The sequence below is a fragment of the Rhinoderma darwinii genome, chromosome 1 (assembly GCF_050947455.1).
Source record: "Rhinoderma darwinii isolate aRhiDar2 chromosome 1, aRhiDar2.hap1, whole genome shotgun sequence".
Taxonomy (NCBI): domain Eukaryota; kingdom Metazoa; phylum Chordata; class Amphibia; order Anura; family Rhinodermatidae; genus Rhinoderma; species Rhinoderma darwinii.
The window spans coordinates 496,279,683-496,300,725 of NC_134687.1; the positions used below are offsets into that span (position 1 = coordinate 496,279,683).

Here is a 21,043-nt window from a genome sequence, read left to right on the forward strand (position 1 = left end):
TGGGTGCACCAAATCCCACACAATTTTTGTATTAACTCCCAGTAAGGGGGGGCATTCTGGGGGCTGAGAACTGGTGTCCTTCCCTTCATATATCCTAAATTTGTAGGTATACCCTGATGCACTCTCACACAGCTTATACATCTTCACGCCATACCTTGCCCTCTTACCCGGCAGGTACTCGCGGAATTGAAGCCTCCCTTTCAAATGTACCAGGGATTCATCTATAGAAATACACTTCTCGGGGGTGAATGCTGGGAAAACCGGGCACTGAAACGGTCTAATAGGGGTCTCCATTTATACAAACGGTCAAAACTGGGGTCATCTCGGGGTGGGCACGGCTCATTATCAGTATAATGTAAGAAGTGAAGTATTGCCTCATTTTTATTTTATTTTTTAGTTCTGAAGTTGCTTTGAGGGGCCCATATATTAGACACCCTTATCAAACACCCCATTTCAGAAACTAGACCCCTCAAAGTATTCACAACAGCATTTAAAAAGTTTATTAACCCTTTAGGCGTTTCACAGGAATTTAGAGCAAAGTAGAGGTGACATTTAATTAATTTAATTTAATTTATTAGGCACCATGTCCGGTTTGAAGAGGTCTTGTGGTGCTAAAACAGTGGAAACCCCCCAAAAGTGACCCCTTTTTGGAAACTAGACCCCTTGAGGAATCCATTGTAGTTTTCTTGGGGTGCATGCGGCTTTTTGATCAGTTTTTATTCTATTTTTAAGTGGCGTGGTGACTAAAAAAACAGCAATTTTACTATTGTTTTTTATTCAATTTTTTTTACAGCGTTCACCGTGCGCTATAAATGACGTATTCACTTTATTCTGCGGGGCGATACGATTACGGCGATACCAGATGTTTATAGTTTTTTTTTATGTCTTATGGCGTTTGCACAATAAAATACATTTTGTAAAATATTATTTATTTTTTGTGTTACCTTATTCTAAGAGCCATAACTGTTTTATTTTTCCATCAGGAAAGCCGTGCGAGGACTTATTTTTTGCGTAACGAACTGTAGTTTCGATCAGAACCATTTTTAGGTACATGCGACTTTTTGATCTCTTTTTATTCCATTTTTTGGGAGGTGAAGTGACCAAACAATTGTGATTGTGGTACGGTTTATTATTATTTTCTCTTACAGCGTTCACCGCGCGGGATAAATAACGACATCGTTTTGTAGTTCAGGACGTTACGGACGCGGCGATACCAATTATGTATAGTTTATTTGTTTATTTATATATTTTTATTAATAATAAAGAACTGATAAGGGAAAAAGGGGGACTTTTACTTTTATTACTTTTAAATCTTTTATTTTCTTATTTTTACACAACTTTTTTTTTACTTTTTCACACTTTTTTTACTTTGTCCCACTAGGGGACATGAGAGCAGGAGGCTCTGATCGCTATTCTAATACACTGCACTACATGCGTAGTGCAGTGTATTAGAGCTGTCAGCTGTTCGCTGACAGCAAGCATAGTGGGTCCTGATTTTGTCGGGACCCACTAGGCTTCCGTCGATGGCGTAGCCAGAGTCCATTGTTAGGATTCTGGTTGCCATAGTAGCCATCACGGCCCGCTATCGTGTAGCAGGCCGGCGATGGCAGCTTAACCCCTAAGAAGCCGCGATCGCTATTGAACGCGGCTTCTAAGGGGTTAATCGGCGGGGACCACCGCGATCGGTCCCTGCACACTAAGCTGTGATAGCCTGCTGTCGGAAACAGCAGGTATCACAGCTCAGACACGCGCCGGGGAAAGATGGCGCCGTGTTTACTCAGGTCAGTAATAGTACTGACCTGAGCGCGAACGTTCTACTTAGCAGGACGTACTATTACTGACCTGAGCGCGAAGGGGTTAAAGAGGCTCTGTCACCAGATTTTCAAACCCCTATCTCCTATAGCAGCTGATCGGCGCTGCAATGTAGATAACAGTAACTTTTTTTTTTTTTAAACGAGCATTTTTGGCCAAGTTATGAGCATTTTTATATTTATGCAAATTAGCCTTTCTTAAGTACAACTGGGCATGTTTAAAGTTATGTCCAAGTGGGCGTGTATTGTGTGTGTACATCGGGCGTTTTTACTTGTTTTACTAGCTGGGCGTTGTGAATAGAAGTGTATGATGCTGACGAATCAGAATCATCCACTTCTCTTCGTTAACACCCAGCTTCTGGCTGTACACAGACACACAGCGTGTTCTCGAGAGATCACGCTGTGACGTCACTTCCTGCCCCAGGTCCTGCATCGTGTCGGACGAGCGAGGACACATCGGCACCAGGCGACAGAGGCTACATCGACTTACCTGCAAACGCCGATGCTGCTGCAGAATCAACTGTAGCCTCTGTCGCCTGGTGCCGATGTGCCCTCGCTCGTCCGTGATCATAAACTGCTGGACAGACGTCAGGGCTCAGAACGGCAGGAGCGCTATTTGGCATGTAGATTTTGCTGGATTGGTTTCTGAGCGCCATGTCGCATTTGCAGAGCTTCTGAGGTACCAGTACAGGGGAAACCCCTTAAAAGTGACCCCATTTTGGAAACTAGACCCCTTGAGGAATACATTGTAGTTTTCATGGGGTGCATGCGACTTTTGATCAGTTTTTATTCTACTTTTAAGAGGCGTGGTGACTAAAAAATACCAATTCTACCATTGTTTTTTATTCTATTTTTTTACAGTGTTCACCGTGCGCTATAAATTACATATTCACTTTATTCTGCGGGGTGATGAGATTATGGCGATACCATATGGTTATAGGTTTTTTTTATGTTTTGTAGCGTTTGCACAATAAAATACTTTTTATAAAAAATCATTTACTTTTTGTGTTACCTTATTCTAAGAGCCATAACTTTTTTATTTTTCCCATCAAAAAAGCAGTAGAATAAGGTGAATATGTAGTTTTTACGACCTGATGGACGCCGTAAAAACAAAACCCCCCCAAAAAAGGCGTAGTCGCTGGTTTTTGCCCATTTCACCCAACAAATATTTTTTTTTTCAGCTTCCCAGTACATTATGCGGTACAATAAACGGTGCCATGAAAAACTACAACTTGTCCCGCAAAAAACAAGCCCTCATATGGCTATACAGGTGGAAAAACAAAAAAATTTGAGCTTTTGGAAGGTGGGGAGGAAAAAACCCCTTCTTTGGAAAGAAGGGGTTTATTTCTGTGAAACGTCTAAAGGGTTAAGAAACTTTCTAAATGCTGTTTTGAATACTTTGAGGGGTGAAGTTTTTAAAATGGGGTGACTTATTGGGAGTTTCTAATATAGAAGGCCCTCAAAGCCACTTCACAAATGAACTGACCCCTGTAAAAATAGCCTTTTGAAATGTTCTCACATTTTCAAGAAAATTGCTGCTAAAGTTCTAAGCCTTGTAACATCCTAGAAAAATAAAAGGATGTTAAAAAAACTATGCCAACATAAAAGTAGACATATGGGGGATGTTAATTAGCAACAATTTTGTGCGGTATAACTGCCTGTCATAAGAAGATACATTTAAATTGAGAAAAATTTCAAATTTTTGCAATTTTTCACAATACTGAATATATCGAGCAAATGTTGCCAGTAACAGTAAAGAGGCTCTGTCACCACATTATAAGTGCCCTATCTCCTATATAAGGAGATGGGCGCTGTAATGTAGGTGACAGTGATGCTTTTTATTTAGAAAAGCGATCTATTTGAAACCACTTTGAGAGATTTTTTGCTTTATGATAATGAGTTTCTTGATGCCCAAGTGGGCGTGTTTTTACGTTAGACCAATTGGGCGTTGTACAGAGGAGTGTATGACGCTGACCAATCAGCGTCATGCACTTCTCTCCATTCATTTACACTGCACTAGCGATATAGATATATCACTATGTGCAGCCTCATACACAAGCACTAACATTACTACAGTGTCCTGATAATGAATATACATGAAATCCAGCCTGGACGTCATGTGTACTCAGAATCCTGACACTTCTGTGAGATTCCAGCAAGGCAAGCGTAATCTCGTTTGAAATGACAGGTTACATCGTAATCTCGCGAGATTACGCTTGCCTTGCTGGAATCTCACAGAAAAGATTCAGAAGTGTCAGGATTCTGAATAAACATCACGTCCAGGCTGGTAGTGATGTATATTCATTATCAGGACACTGCAGTAATGTTAGTCTTTGTGTATGTGGCTGCACATAGCGATATATCTATATCGCTAGTGCAGTGTAAATGAATAGAGAGAAGCGCATGACACTGATTGGTCAACATCATACACTCCTCTGTACAACGCCCACTTGGTCTAAAGTAAAACACGCCCACTTGGGCAATAAGAAACTCATTAGCATAAAGCTAAAAATCGCTCATAAAGTGGTTTAAAATAGATGCTTTTTATTTAGAAAAACTATTACTGTCACCTACATTATAGCGCCAATCTCCTTATATAGGAGATAGGGCACTTATAATGTGGTGACAGAGTCTCTTTAAGTCCAATATGTCACAAGAAAATCTCAGAATCGCTTGGATAGGTAAAAGCATTCCGAAGTTATTACCACATAAAGTGAAACATGTCAGATCTGAAAAAGGAGACTGTCAGGAAGGTCAAAAGTGGCCAAAGCGGAAAGGGGTTAAAATTACAGGCCGAAAGTCTAATGCTACATTGCTGAGAGATCCTTATATCATATTCTGATTTCTGGTACATTGTTGTCATGGAGACTTTGTGATCATCTAAATCAACAAATACAACTTGCCTAAATAATGAAAAATATATGTGCAATTCTATGTATGTAAACACATTGAAGAGGATGGGGATTTCAGTTCACACAAGGTCTCCATGAAGACAGTACACCTGCAGAAATCAGAACGGGATAGGTCGTCATTAAAAACTCTAGGCAGTACAGCATCAGATCTCACAATGGAATATATTAGAATCCCCATGCCATTAACCTGTTGATTTAGGTACTTTTTCTTATGGCAAATGTACTGTGACAGGGGACTGAAACAGTCACTTAAAAAATCCTCAACATAATGCTTATATTAACCCCTTAATGACCAGCCTATTTTAGACCTTAATGACCAAGCCATTTTTTAAGTTTTTCCATCGTCTCATTCCAAGAGCTATAACTCTTATTTTTGCGTCGACATAGCTGTATAAGGTCTTGTTTTTTGCGGGACAAGTTGTATTTTTTAATAGCACCATTTTGAGGTACATATTATTTATTCATTAACTTTTATTAACTTTTTTTGGGGGGAGAGGAATAGAAAAAACCCTGAAATTTCGCCACGCTTTTTCATGTCTTAAGTCTACGCCGTTTACCGTGTGATATAAATAATACAATAACTTTATTCAGCGGGTTGTTGCGATTGCAACGATACCAAATTTGTATAGTTTTTGTATGTTTTACTACTTTTACACAGTAAAAACGCTTTTTTTTCAAAATTATTTGTTTTTGTGTCTCCATATTTGAAGAGCCGTAACGTTTTTATTTTTTCGCCGATGCAGCTGTATGAGGGCTTTTTTTTTGCGGGACGACTTGTAATTTTTATTGGTACCATTTTGGAGTAGATGCGACTTTTTGATCACTTTTTATAAAAAAAATTTTAAGTCAGGATTCACAGAAAACAGCAATTTTTCCATAGTTTTTTATTAAATTTTTTACAGCGTTCACCGTGCGGGTTAAATAATGTAATAGATTTATAGTCGGGGTCATTACGGACGCGGCGATACCAAATATGTGTAACTTTTTAAATTTATTTTGGTTTTTTAATAGTAAAGCATTTTGTAAGGGGAAAAGCTGAGTTTTTCATTTTTTTTCAAATTTTTTTTTAAATTAACTTTATTAAACTTATTTTTTTACTAGTCCCACTAGGGGACTTTAATATGCGATTCTCCGATCGCTATTGTAATACACTGCAATACTTTTGCATTGCAGTGTATTACTGCCTGTCCGTTTAAAACGGACAGGAATCTGCTAAGTCATGCCAGAGGCATGATCTAGCAGGCATTCACTACAGGCAGACCTGGGGGCCTTCAATAGGCCCCCGGCTGCCATAGAAGACACTGACACTCGGCGATCGTATCGCCGGGTGTCGGTGGGAGAGAGAGGGAGCTCCGTCCCTCTCTCCAAAACCACTCAGATGCGGTGCTCGCTATTGCGCACCGCATCTGAGGGGTTAAACATGTGAGATCGATACTTATATCGATCTCACACGGCAGAGCAGGGACGCTCCCAGCCCTCAGCTGCCTCTGGCAGCCGAGAGCAGGGAGATTTGACGGCTCCCTGCTCTGTTTACTCATCCTGATGCAGTGCCGTAAAAAGGCACATGCATCAGAATAAAGCCCGTTAGTGGCCGCCGTTAAAAAGCGTATTGGTGGTCACTAACGGGTTAAACGCGGCGTTCCTGAATGCCGAAGCTGCTTGCTAAGGAAACCAATGAAGTCACCGAGAACGTCACAGGAATTATCTGTGCAGAGAGGAATTGAGCTCATGCAGACGCAAACAGTTAATCTTTTTTACATTCTGATTTAAAGAGGCTCTGTGACCAGATTTTCAAACCCCTATCTCGTATTGCAGCAGATCGGCGCTGCAATGTGGAGAACAGTAACGTTTTTTTTTTTCAAAAACTAGCATTTTTGGCCAAGTTATGACCATTTTTATATTTATGCAAATGAGCCTTTCTTATGTACAACTGGGCGTGTTTAAAGTTATGTCCAAGTGGGCGTGTATTGTGTGTGTACATCTGGGCGTTTTTACTTGTTTTACTAGCTGGGCGTTGTGAATGGAAGTGTATGATGCTGACGAATCAGCATCATCCACTTCTCTTCGTTACCACCCAGCTTCTGGCAGTTCACAGACACACAGCATGTCCTCGCTCATCCGACGCGATGAAGTTCCTGTGGGAGGAAGTGAGTGACGTCACAGCGTGATCTCTGGAGAACACGCTGTGTGTCTGTGCACTGCCAGAAGGTGGGTGTTAATGAAGAGAAGTGGATGATGCTGATTCGTCAGCATCATACACTTCTATTCACAACGCCCAGCTAGTAAAACAAGTAAAAACGCCCAGATGTACACACACAATACACACCCACTTGGACATAACTTTAAACACGCCCAGTTCTACTTAAGAAAGGCTCATTTGCATAAATATAATGAAATAATATAAATAGTCAAATTGTTTTTATACATCAATGTTTTGTATGTTTTTAAACCTTTAAATAGACTTTTATTTAAAATATTTTTTGCTGTTTAAGATACTATGAATCCTGTATACATAGAAGCTGTATCTTTATGTCAAAGTCGATTCTATCAGTTCAGCTGAACTGACGGCTCTGCTGAACGCTGGGCCCTGCATATCTCTGACACACAGGATCTCCCCAAAATCGATCACATTTAAGTTAGGACATTAGATGTGATCGTTTTTAGCTCATACAGTTAGACTTGCCCCTGTCAGAACTGAATTTTTCAAAGCAACCGCACTACACTTTTGTCAGAGCCAATATCTATTTTACACTATAAAGTATAGAATACAGTATATATCTATAGATCTATCTATAAAATCAAGACTGTCAAATATGAAACCACACTGGATTGAACGTTTGGACACTGCTTTGTAGTTGTTCCGGTGAATGCTGGGCGGATATCTTTTGCTGGGAGCGCTATATGTAGGTTACTTTTGTTTCTGTATTTTGGAAGGGGGGGGGGGGGCAGACTGTGCATAGTGTGAGAGGGTAATATGTTTGCTGCTCGACAGGTGGAATTGCTGAATCTTTCTAAATAATTCTCTTCGGAACTAATAACTATTGAGGTTCAAATTTACTGTTTAACGGACTATGCCTGTGATGTATCTGGGGTTTGACTAGGTTTCTACTGCATGAGGCATGTCTGCCGGGAAATTGTTGTAAATGTTCTCTTTAGGCCCCATGCACACGACCGTAAAAAACCTCTGGTTTTGCAGACCGCAATTGCGGTCCGCAAAAACGGACCCATTCACTTTCATTGAACACTGACACCTTTCCGTAGCACTATGGAAGGGTGTCAGTGCCGTGGAAATGTTCCGGGAATTATGGAACATGTCCGTTCTTTCGCATTTTGCGGGCCGTGCTCCCACGGTCGTGTGCATGGGGCCTTATTGTGTTGATTTTGAAAATACAAAAAAAAAAAATAAATACTCACGTCTCCCAAAATAAATTCCACATCGCAGAATTGTTGGTTCTCAAATAATCTTCCATAATCCTCGTGTAAAGTGCATTTTGGAAAGCATGAGAACTGGGGAAAAAAAACCAAAACAAAATTGTTTTGAAATAGGCAATGGAAACAATACTGTGTCCCGACACAACAGCAATTCCTTTTTTAACTGGTTGCCAACACAGGACTGCACATTGATCGAGTCACAGAAAATAACTGTGACGCGATCAAAGCCCATAACTCATATGGCCAGACAGCCCAGAGTCCAGTGAAGGACCCCAGGGCTGTCTGAACATATTTCCTGTTGTTAGGGCATACTGAGGTCTGCCCTAACAACTGCCTGTGTACAATCAGTAACAGGCTCATGTACTGGCATATAGATCTATGCCAGTACATTGCAGTTACAAAATAAAAATCAAAATGATAAATCCCTTTATGAGAATAAAAAAAAAAAAAGTTAAATGAATGTAAATTTTTATGATAAATAAAAAGAAAAACAAAAAAAAAACAGAAACACAAATTTTTTATAATAAATAAACTTTTTAAAATATAAGTCCCAAAACATGAAATATAGACATATTTGGTATCACCACGACCGTAAAAACCTGTACAACAAATGTATAACATTATTTATGATGATCAGTGTATGGTGTAAAAAAAAAAATATTAAAACTGCTGCGAAACTGCTTTTTTTCTGCATTTTCGCCAAAATAAAAATGTATAGAAATTAAACGATAATGTATTTGTACCAAAAAATGGTACCTACATAAAGTACAACTCGTCCAGCAAAAAACAAAGTCTCATACAACTATGAGCGTTGGGATGCAAAGAGGAAAATGTAAAAAAATTGCTCTGTCCTCAAGGCCAAAATTGGCCGTGTCCTTAAGGGGTTAAATGAACAATGATAGAAACACAGAATCATTTTAACAAAACAGATTTTACAATGCAATGCTGTGACTTTCTTCTGCTTTCTTTAAACCAAGCCACATGCACGGAGAACACCTTGGCCCATATTTATTACGACTGGCGTTTCATACGCCAATCTTTATAAAAAAGGATTATTAGAGTTAATTGCGCCAAATTTATTAAAAGGCGCACACCTCTTAATAAAATTGACTGCATTTTGGACTGTTTTAAGTCAGTAAAGTAAATCTAGGCCTGCTGCAGTGAGCAGACGCATATCGGCACCAGTCTAAATGTTGTAGGTCAGAACACGCTTCCAGTAAACCAAGCCCACTATTACTGGAACTTTTCAAAAATGGTGAGTGCTGAGAAAATTTGACAATTTTTGTACAAAAATAGCTGGCGCCATTATTTGCAACTTTTTGGGGCTCTGTTTACACCACATACTGGCATAAACTGATGAATAAATAGTGGCACTAACATGTTTATTACATCTTGCTCTTGTACAAACCCAACGTTCTATGAATAAAAAGACTGAACACAAAATGTTACCGTCGTTTTAGAACTTTCAATTTCTTGGCAGCATTTAGGTTTTCCTCTTCAAACTGCCATATTACACTGACCCAAATTCATTAACCTTTAGACTTACAAAACAATACATTACACAATTATAAAGTAATCTTCTATAAGCTAGAATGATTCAATGAGAATGTGGGTGGTCCGCAAAATAGCCACAACCATGTCAAACATGCACAGGGTTATTGACAAAGCATTCTCCATTTTTACATACTTGTCACACTAAAAAAAGGTTAGAAAAGTTCATATCAGAAAAACAGAACCAACATCCCCCCCAATCTTATTACAATGGGGAGACCCCCGATATGTCCTAACTCCTGATGAACCCCTTACCTTAAAGAAGCGTAGTGCAAGGGGGGGGGGGGTTAAAGCATTCTATATTTCAATATTGTGGCTGAGATTTGTTGAGCAGGCTGACGTCCGTAAGCCATACTTATAGTAAAAGTGACAGCTCTTGTTGCTGCAGTATTCGGAGGGACCTCTGACCAGGTTCTAGTGAGCCCTGCTTGCAAAACACGGCTTTAGGTGATGCTACTGTATGGTAACTTCTCACTTTGTTACACTATTCTGGGATGAGTTGTGAATTGGATTAGTTGGTTTGCTCAGGTTCCCTTTATTTAATATTTTATTCAGACAATTATGCAATAAAAGAGGACGAACTGGCTACTGAAGAAGTGTGTAATGTCATAAACATACGCTATTTCTTGTCTGGACATGTACTCTTTACATCACTTTGTGTTACCTGAAAACGATACATTTCTCCGCTCCGGACATTGTTATCCACAGTCCCTCCAAAGATATACATGGCATCAGAGATAACAGCTGCAGCATGGAACAGGCGGCCGCTGGGCAGCTGCAATAGAAGGATCGGTACATTTTTTTATTTCACCATAAACGTAATTGGAGGAAATAAACTTAAGGCTTAGGTTCACGCATTAATCTATCTCCGGTATGTTTAGCTCTGATATAAGTTAGAATCAGTTTATTTAAATAAAGATATCCACACACAAAATAAAAAATGGGACGACGACAGAACTGACAACGCACTTGTTAAATATATAAAGAATTGGAGTTCTAGCATTTTGTTTCTATTTTTCTTTTGTTTTTGACTGTAACAAGGAGGGAGAATGGATTGAGGCTCTAATGTGCATCATTTATCAGGATACCTTGTGGCCCTTACCTCACTGTCTGGACTGGGCTGAATTACCTCCCAGGATTGGGAATCCACATCATAGCAATGCAGTTCATTAGGCAAAGTGTTGTCTGCAGCACCACCAAACACATAGAGGTGGCGATCAAAGGCCACCATTGTGTGCCCATAACGCCTTTGAGGGGGTGGCGGTGACCCTCGCAGTAGGTGCTCAGTAGGAATGCGCATCCAGCTGTGTGGACAAAATCAGATTAGATAGTTGTAGATTGTCATTGAGGATGGAGTTTTTTTTTTTTTATAACAAAAGTGGGTTGCAATTTTTTCGACTTCCCTAACTTGTTCTCCAAGAGACATTTAATGACCTGGAAACCTTCTTGTATTCATCTCTGGGCAGGAAAGGTTTAAAAACCTTGAAAATTTTAAAATCATTATTGCCAAGAACCTGACTGGTTAGCAGCCGACATCAGAAGCTGTATACTGTTCCTGCGTCCAACTGAAAAGGACTTTTGAGAGCATTGTGAGGGTTCAGGGTTCCACTCAAACTGCACTTCCCAAATGTCCTCTTAATTGAAAGCATCAACAGTATGCAAATCTACAATTCCCAGTGACTATGTGGCACGTACAGCCAATTAGCTAATCTTGCAATAATTTTGGTGTGTTTGTGCAAGGGAGAAAGAAATACTACTAAATGAAGGCGCTCCTGTGCGGTGTCGAGTTACCTGATAGTCGGTGAATGTACAAATGGAGAGGAGGAATAAAAAAATGGAGTGCTCCTTTAATGGGAGTTACAGAAACATTCACTTCGATGGGAGTTACGGAAACAGCGTAGCATAGCGAGCTGGGCTGTTTCAGTAAACCTCGCCACCTCTCCACTGATTCTCTGCTTGAATGCAGTAGCTTCACCAGATGCGGATGGGGGACACCCGATATCAAGATATGTACGACTCCCAGAGCTGGAACCTGCATCTATTAGACATTTATGGCATATCCTGTGGATATGTAATAAATGTCTAAGATGGGAACCCCCTTTTAAGGTTGGCCACTTTTGGAACAATTGAAAGCAATATAAATAATACAATAAAGAGATCACTTTATGTAACTGGTATCATTTTTAGACATTTTAGGATTTGTGTAGTAAATATCTTTTAGCTGTAGTAACTGACATTTTTGTGCTTGGTGGACCACGTGAAAAAAAAAAGAAGCTATTTTATATTGTTTATATAATCATCATGTCGGGTCCATGTTTGGTTCTTACACTTTCTCTGCAAACTCAAACTGGAATAAGTTGTTTGTGATCTTCGCTCCACTCTGACCAGAGAAGACAAACATTTTGTCCCTACAGACAGCCACAGGGAAGTTGCAGCACGAGGGTGGGATCTCTCCACTTTGCTCAATCTGCAATACATATTACAAAGATTCAGTTACGGATTTCAATTATTCACACTACCATTTATCTAATACATACATATTTATACACACACATGCACGAACGCACAGTTATAAATTCTTAACACAATAGAGGCAATCCTTACACTGAGGTTAGGGTCAACTCATCCTCCTGTTATCATGCCTACACATGGTTTAATGTGGCTTCATTGCAATAGGCTTTATAGAACATTTGTGGACATTTTAATTATTTCAAACAAAAGTTCAATTTTATTACACTACACCAGTCAATCTGCCTTTTTACAACTAATATATATATATATATATAAAAAAATATATATATGTGGTTTACCTTAATTTTGTCAAAGGTGCATAAAGAACTTCAACATAGTGTGTGTGTGTGTGTGTGTGTGTGTGCGTAGGTCTGTCTATATATGTATGTATAGAGATACACACACATACATAAGTTTAGTACACAGAGGTTTATTTTATGAACAGTGGGCGCTATAGTGATCCAGTACCTCTTCCCAAGTTGCTGACTCTCGATCTTGCAAACTGATGGTCCACATGTCATTTAACCTAAATGAAAAATATAAATCAAATCATTCTGTAGTTTATCATGCTGTAGGTCAGGCGTACATCATGAAAAAAAAATGTATTTGGCATTTACAATTTATACCATTTAGGATTCAGTCACAGACTTTATTGCAGAAATTTTCTGTGACTGAAAAGGAGTTCCATTCATCTGAATGAAGCCTGCAGAAATCCATACACCTGATTTTCAGTCGCAGATCATTTCTGCAGCAAAGTCTACCGCGTGTGACTGCACCCTTTTAGTATATTTTAGTATGGTCTGTACATAAGAAAAGTTACATTTTTTTTAGATCAATCCAAATTACCCCAAAATACCTCACAATAGTGCAAAATAGCTGTGCGGTGCTTCCTCTGCTCACCAAAAAGTGGATGAAGAACAGGTTCTTGGGGGACTTTATGGATTTAAAGGTTTTGTACACCTTTGTACGAATGTTATTTTCTTGTTCATTGGCTTCCTAAATGCAAAATTAAGCAACTTTCTAAATAGTCTTCAATAAAAATGTTCTACCATTTTGCTACTGTAGTCTAAGCAATTCCTTTACATAGCTGGCTGCGCTGACATAATGGTCAATGGCACACTGCTCCTGGCTGCGGTCGACTATCAGCTTACTGAGAGCTATGCAAGTTCACAGAGATACCAGCAGAAAGTCGAGGAGGTTGTACACAGTAGAACAAGCTGTATCACAGTATAGAGTGTGATAGCATCAATGGCAGAAGGCGTATGTGTGTTCATCACACAGATGACATCAAAGTATAGAGAGCATTCACGACAGAATCTGCAGGGGGGGGGGGTGATAATCATACAGTCTGCGGAGGGGACAAGTGATCACACATGGGCTGTATCAGTGTCTGTAGAAACAGGAAGTAATAGCGGGACGAAGGTGTGCCAATACATAAGCGCTAGTGAAGGCAGCATACTGGATTCACAGGACTCGCATCTAGAATATATTATTGGGGGGGGGGGGGGGGGGTCACTCCCACGAGAAAAGTCTGAAAATGAATAAAAGAACGAAGATTGCAGCCTGAAATTTAATGTAACCACTAATATGTAAAAATAGGATTTTTTTTGGAGCACTCACCATTAAATCCTTTTCTCGACCAGTCCATTGGTGGACACATGGGTATAGCGACTAGGAGGCGTGACACTAAGAATAAAAAAGTCTGGCCCCTTACTACAGTATATACCCCTGAACTAGTCAGTCTGTGCTGAAGCAGAACACAAGGTAAAAGAAAAATAACACCAGGTCCATAGAAGAAAACCATGTCCAACAGACAACCTTTGAACTCCATAACAAAAAACGGGTGGCAGTCGTGTCCCCCAAAGGACTGGATAGAAGTCCACATGGGTGGGAACTGAACAGAAAGGACATAAGCATCTACTACACGGATGACCGCAACACCTTGCAACCAAGGGAAGCATATACGGACGCAAAAGGTATGCACCCTGTAAAATTTGGTGAACGTATGCAAAGACCAGGTAGCTGCATTGTAGAGCTGAAGAGCCGAAGCCCGATGGCGCACAGCCCAGGAAGCACCAACCGCCCTAGTCGAATAGGCAGTAATCTAGAACGGGGGTTTCTCCGAATGGAGGTCACCGCCACAAGGAACACCACTTTCTAGGCGAGCAGGGACAACAAAATCTACAATAGAATAAGGAACAGTCAGATCCCAAGACTGAGTCAGGGGCCGATAGGTGGAGCAGAGCAGGAGAATGGAGTGGCCCAGATAGATCGCCAGAGAGAAGAGAGCCACCAGAGAAGAGACCAGTGGATGGTCAAGGGAAGAAGGTTTTGGCAGTCTAGGGAATTCAGAGTGTGGTACCGCCTGGAAGGGATCGTCCTCTGGAATGGCCTCAATATAAGCCACCATGGTCCAACTTTCATACAAAAGCGGCGGGAGGTGGGAGAGCCTCGTCGCAGAGCACAGACTCTTTGCTGCAGGGTGGACAGTTTCTCTGGAGGAAGGAACAACCGACATGAGTCTGTGTCAAAGACCATTCCCAGCAAAGTGTCTCCGACAGAAAGTCAGGCAGGATTCAGATTGGTTGACAATCCATCTTAAATGAGTCATGGGGCTGGGACTTGATGAGGATATCATCCAGATAAGGGGCGACTGAAATCTCTCTGGAATAAAGAATCACCATGATCACAGAATGATTCTTTGTGAAAAATTGCAGGGCCGTCGACAGGCCAAACGGGAAGGCCACAAACGGATAGAGGTGAGGGAGATCTGCTAATCCTAGGAAGCGCTGGTGGGACAAGCAAATGGGGGCGTGCAGGTACACGTCCCCGATGTCCACTGGGGAGAGGAAATCTCCCTCTTCTATGAGGGCGAACCAACCTGTGGGACTCCATGCGGAGACGACAGATCTTGTTTTAGGTCCAGAATGGGACAATCTGAACAGTCCCTTTTGGGGACAACAAAAAAAGTGTTTGCAGCAAAACTCATGGCCTGGAGAAACAGGGACAATGACTCCTTGACTCAAGAGAGTCTATTACTTGAAAAAAGGCATCTGCCCTGGCAGGTGAAGGATGGGTGTGGACTGGAAGTACCTGGCAGGCAGAAGATGTACAAATGAGGAGACTATTTCCCGCACCCAGGCGTCCGAGATGTGAGAAAGCCAGACATCTTGGATGAGTAGAAGTCTGCCCCATCCCCTTGTGCCTCGCACCTTCAGGCGGAACTGGTTTTGCCCGCAGCAGACATAGTAGCCTGAGGGCAGGAGCGCCACGAGGAACAGGGCTTGTAAGAAAGTCTGTTCTTAGAGTCCCGGTCAGACTGCTGCCCGGATGTTTGTGGGCCAAGGAAATTACAAGAAAAAAAATGAGGTCCCGGCTTCTTGGGATTAGGAGAACAACGAGACTTAGTTTGAGGCAGGCGAGTGCTTTTCCGAACTGTTGCTTTGGAGATAATTTAAATCGGGCTCCAAAAAGACGGGAGCCAATGAAGGTAAGAGCCGTCATGAAGCGTTTAGAAGTGTCAGCAGACAAGTAATTCAGCCATGCCGTCCGGCGACTATGGTAGAGAAGCAAGCCAAAAGGCGACCCGCATGCAGGGAGTCTTCGCAAAGATTTTTAGCAGCGTCTGACAGGTGGGGAGAGAGATTCACCAGATCTTCAGTGGGTGCCCCTAAAAGGAGACCATGATGGAGTTGGCGAGCCCATTCAGTAAAGGCTCTTACCCATGCGGAAGCAAAGCCAGCAGCCTCAAAGGAAGACCCGGAGAAAGAGTCAATGCAGTGGTCCAAAGGATTGCAGAATGATACAGATCGACTGTGTTACCCTGCTGGAAGAAAAAAAAAAAAAAAGCATAGACAGTCTGCTGAACCAGCAGGGGTGTCTGCCTCCTACGGACACTAAGCGGAGACCGAATAACTCAGTGCCTGTAGGAAGAGTATATAATGTAGGAAGGGCCAACACTTATTTTTCCTCTTAGTGTCACGTCTCCTAATGGCAACAGCATGTTCCCATAGTCTGTGTCCCCCAATGAGACGAACGAGAAAATTATTTTTTCCTTGTCAATGGTATACATAGCCTTTAAACTTGCCAGACGTGAACGACTACCCCATTCCAGGGGCACCAAGATCATTTAGTTACTAGAGGTTCAAGCTGGTGTCCCTCTTCAATGTAAGTTCTTGTTGTGCAGTGGTGCAATAAAAGATTCAGATGTGTGTTATGTTCAATCTCCTTCTTTTAACCCCTTCCCTCTTTAGCCACTTTTGACCTTCCTGACAGAGCCTCATTTTTCAAATCTGACATGTTTCACTTTATGTGGTAATAACGTTGAAATGCTTTCACCTATCCGGGCGATTCTGAGATTGTTTTCTCGTGACACATTGGACTTTAAGATAGTGGTAAAATTTGGTCGATACATTCAGTATTTAATTGTGAAAAACACGAAAATATTGTGAAAAATTGCAAAAATTAGCATTTTTCTCAATTTAAATGTATCTGCTTGTAAGACAGGCAATTATACCACACAAAATTGTTGCTAATTAACATCACCCATATGTCTACTTTAGATTGGCATCGTTTTTTGAACATCCTTTTATTTTTCTATGACCTCACAAGGCTTAGAACTTTAGCAGCAATTTCTCCCATTTTCAAGAAAATTTCAAAAGGCTATTTTTACAGGGGCCAGTTCAGTTGTGAAGTGGTTTTGAGGGCCTTATATATTAGAAACCCCCAAAAAGTCACCCCATTTTAAAAACTTCACCCCTCAAAGTATTCAAAACAGCATTTAGAAAATGTCTTAACCCTTTACACATTTCACAGGAATTAAAGCAAAGTAGAGGTGAAATTTACAAATTTCATATTTTTTTGCAGAAATAAATTTTTAATACAATTTTTTTTATAACACAGAAGGTTTTACCAGAGAAATGCAACTCAATATTTGTTGCCCAGTTTCTGCAGTTTTAGGAAATATCCCACATGTGGCCGTAGCGTGCTACTGGAATGAAGCACCGGCCTCAGAAGCAAAGGAGCACCTGGTGGATTTTGGGGCCTTATTTTTGTTAGAATATATTTTAGGCACCATGTCAGGTTTGAAGGGCTCTTGCGGTGCCAAAACAGTGAAAATCCCCCAAAAGTGACCCCATCTGGGAAACTAGACACCTCAAGGAAATTATCTAGGTGTATAGTGAGCATTTTGACCGCACAGGTTTTTTACAGAAATTATTGGAAGTAGGCCGTGAAAATTAAAATCAACATTTCTTCAAAGAAAATGTAGGTTTAGCGATTTTTTTTCTCATTTCCACAAGGACTAAAGGAGAAAAAGCATCACAAAATTTGTAAAGCAATTTCTCCCGAGTAAAACACTATCCCACATGTGGTAATAAATGGATATTTGGACACACGGCAGGGCTTAGAAGGGAAAGAGCGCCGTTTGGCTTTTGGAGCTCAAATTTAGCAGGAATGGTTTGCGGAGGCCACGTCGCATTTGCAAAGCCCCTGAGGGGACAAAACAATGAAAACGCCCAAAAAGGGACTCCATTTAGGAAACTACACCTCTTGAGGAATTCATCTAGGGGTGTAGTAAGCATTTTGACCCCACAGACGTTTCATAGAATTTATTAGAATTAGGCAGTGAAAATAAAAACAGTCCTTTTTCTTCAATAAGACGTAGCTTTAGCGGAAATTTTTTCATTTTCTCAACAAATAAAAGGAAAAAAAGAACCCAAAATTTGTAAAGCAATTTCTCCCGAGTACGGCAATACCCCATATGTGGTCATAAACTGCTGTTTGGGCAAACGGCAGGGCTCAGAAGGAAAGGACCGCCATTTGGAGTGCAGATGTTGCTGGATTGGTTTCTGGGCGCCTGTGGGCCCAAAACAGTGGAAACCCCCCAGAAGTGACCCCATTTTGGAAACGACACCCCTCAATGCATTTACCAAGGGGTGTAGTAAGCATTTTAACCCTGCAGGTGTTTTGTAGAAATTAGTGTTCACTCGATGTTGCAGAGTGAAAATGGGATTTTCTTCCATAGATATGCCAATATGTGGTGCCCGGCTTGTGCCACCATAACAAGACAGCCCTCTAATTATTATGCGGTGTTTCCCGGTTTTAGAAACACCCTACATGTGGCCCTAATCTTTTGTCTGGACATATGACAGGGCTCAGGAGTGAAGAGTACCATGCGGAGTGGAGGCCTAATTTGGCGATTTACAAAGTATTGGTTCACAACTGCAGAGGCTCAGATGTGAAATAATAAAAAGAAACCCCTGAGAAGTGACCCCATTATGGAAACTGCACCCCTCAAGGCATTTATTAAGAGGTGTAGTGAGGATTTTCACCCCACAGGTCTTTTCCATAAATGAATGCACTGCGGATGGTGCAAATTAAAAATTTATATTTTTCCCTAGATATGCCATTCAGTGGCAAATATGTCATGCCCAGCTTATGACGCTGGAGACACACACCCCAAAAATTGCTAAAAGGGTTCTCCCGGGTATGACGATGCCATATATGTTGAAGGAAACTGCTGTTTGGGCACGCTGTAGGGTTCAGAGCCGAGGGAGCACCATTTGGCTTTTGGAGAGCGGATTTTGCTTGGTACTATATTTGTTTGAGTATTGCTGGTGTTTTATAATGTGGGGGTACATGTAAGCGGGGCGGAGTATATAAGGGGCATAGCCAGGTATGAAAAAAAAATAATAATCCATAGATGTGTGTTACGCTGTGAAGCAATCCTTTCCGCACAGGCCAGTGTCGCACTAATAAATGGTGTAATTTCTTATCCCCCTTTTGATCCACACTCTGCACCTTTGTAGTTTGAGGAATTTTGCTAGGAAGTGTTGTCCTGGTATAATACGGGCACCGTCGCTTCCAGCGGATATGTTTGGGCCCTCCCTTTCCTGGTTCCCTAATTTTAGGTCCTTGATAAATCGTCTCTTCAAACAGAAGAAATGTTCCCCTCGGGCACAACTGCATATTTTTTTATTTCCTGACCTATTGGAGCCATAACTAATTTTATTTTTCATAGACGTAGCGGTATGGGGGCTGGTTTGTTGCGGGACGAGCTGTAGTTATTATTGGTACCATTTTGGGGTACATGCGACTTTTTGATCACCTTTTATCCTATTTTTTGGGATGCCAGGTAAACAAAAAAACGCAATTCTGGCACAGCTTTTTTCGTTTTTTTTATACAGCGTTCACCATGCGTTATAAATTACATGTTAACTTTATTCTGTGGGTCAGTACGATTCTGGCGATACCTAATTTATAGCATTTTTTTATGTTTTACAACTTTTTTCACAATAAAATTACTTTTGTAAAAAGAATGTATTTTTTTTCTGTCGCAAAGTTGTGAGAACCATAACGTTTTAATTTTTTTGTCGACGGAGTTGTATGAGGGCTTGTTTTTTGCGGGACGAGCTATAGTTTTTATAGGTACCATTTTTGGATACGTGCGACTTTTTGATCACTTTTTATTCTAATATTTGTATGGGCAAAGTGACTAAAAAACAGAAACTCTGGTAACGTTTTTTTTTAGTTTTTTTTTACGCTGTTCACCGCGTGCAATAAATAATACAATATTTTGATACCTCAGGTCGTTACGGTCGTGGCGATACCAAATACATATGGTTTATTATTATTTTTCAATAATAAAGGACTTGATAAGAGTAAAAGGGGGATTGTGTTTTATTTGATTACTTGAAACTTTTATTGTTTTCAAACTTTTATTTTTTGCACTTTTTTTTACACTTTTTTATACTTTTTTTACACTTTTCTTCAAGTCCCACTAGGGGACTTGAAGGTCCAACGGTCAGCTTTTTTTTTTTTTCTAATACATTGCACTACCTATGTAGTGCAATGTATTAGATCTGTCAGTCATTCACTGACAGCAAGCCGATTAGGCTTCGCCTCCCGGCGGGGCCTAATAGGCTTCCGTAATGGCAGAGCAGGAGACCATTGTGTCTCCTGTTGCCATAACAGCAGTCGCCAGTCCCGATTGCCTGTCAGGGCTGGCGATCTGCTAGTAACCGCTACGATGCAGCAATCGCTTTCGATTGCTGCATCGAAGGGGTTAATGGCAGGGATCGGAGCTAGCTCCGGTTCCTGCCGTTACAGGTGGATGTCAGCTGTACAGTACAGCTGACATCCACCGCTGATGACGCCGGATCAGCTCCTGACCCGGCACCATCTTGCCGGCAGCTACGGAAGCCGATCAGGCTCCGCCGCCGGGCGGATCTTGACCGGCTTCGGTGCTAGGCAGACCGGGAGGCCAGTATTAGGCCTCCGGTTGCCATTGCAGCCACCGGAACCCCGGCAATTTCATTGCTGGGGCTCCGATGAGCTGCAAACACCTTAAGTGCAGCGATCGCGTTTGAGCGCTGCACTTAAGGGGTTAATGGCGGGGATCGAAGCTAATTTCGGTCCCCGCCGTTACAGTCGGATGTCAGCTGTAAGATACAGCTGAGATCCGGTGATGATGGCACCGACTCAGCTTCTGAGCCGGTGCCAAACATTTGACGTACATATACGGCATTTTGCGGGAAGTCAATGCTTTCCATGACGTACATGTACGGCAAATGTCGGGAAGGGGTTAACAAGGTGTACTTTGCCTTCTGCTTCTAATCATCAGCTGATTTTGCACCCTTGGTGTTTTTGTATTTTGGTATGGGACACTGTCCCTGTTATACCATTTCATTTATACTAAACACTGGTTAAGTAGTTTGCATACCTTGCATTTCCATCATATCCAGCAAAGATCCACAGCTTATCATCGTATACCGTAGCTCCATGTGCTGACCGGGCCACTGGTAATCTGAAAGAAAAGGACATCAG

The 21,043-nt window shown here is 41.2% G+C and overlaps 1 protein-coding gene across 2 annotated transcripts in view; it reads right to left on the reverse strand.

Moving 5' to 3' along the window:
* LZTR1 (leucine zipper like post translational regulator 1) overlaps positions 1-21,043 on the reverse strand; it is a 50,438-nt gene that overhangs the window by 20,924 nt on the left and 8,471 nt on the right. For both annotated transcript variants that reach the window (XM_075835717.1, XM_075835709.1), the window contains exons 6-11: positions 20,940-21,023; positions 12,686-12,743; positions 12,034-12,173; positions 10,809-11,010; positions 10,371-10,481; positions 8,138-8,230 (exon numbers count right to left, since the gene is read on the reverse strand). In XM_075835717.1, coding sequence (XP_075691832.1) covers positions 8,138-8,230; positions 10,371-10,481; positions 10,809-11,010; positions 12,034-12,173; positions 12,686-12,743; positions 20,940-21,023 — 688 coding nt within the window. The remainder of the gene's footprint in view (positions 1-8,137; positions 8,231-10,370; positions 10,482-10,808; positions 11,011-12,033; positions 12,174-12,685; positions 12,744-20,939; positions 21,024-21,043) is intronic.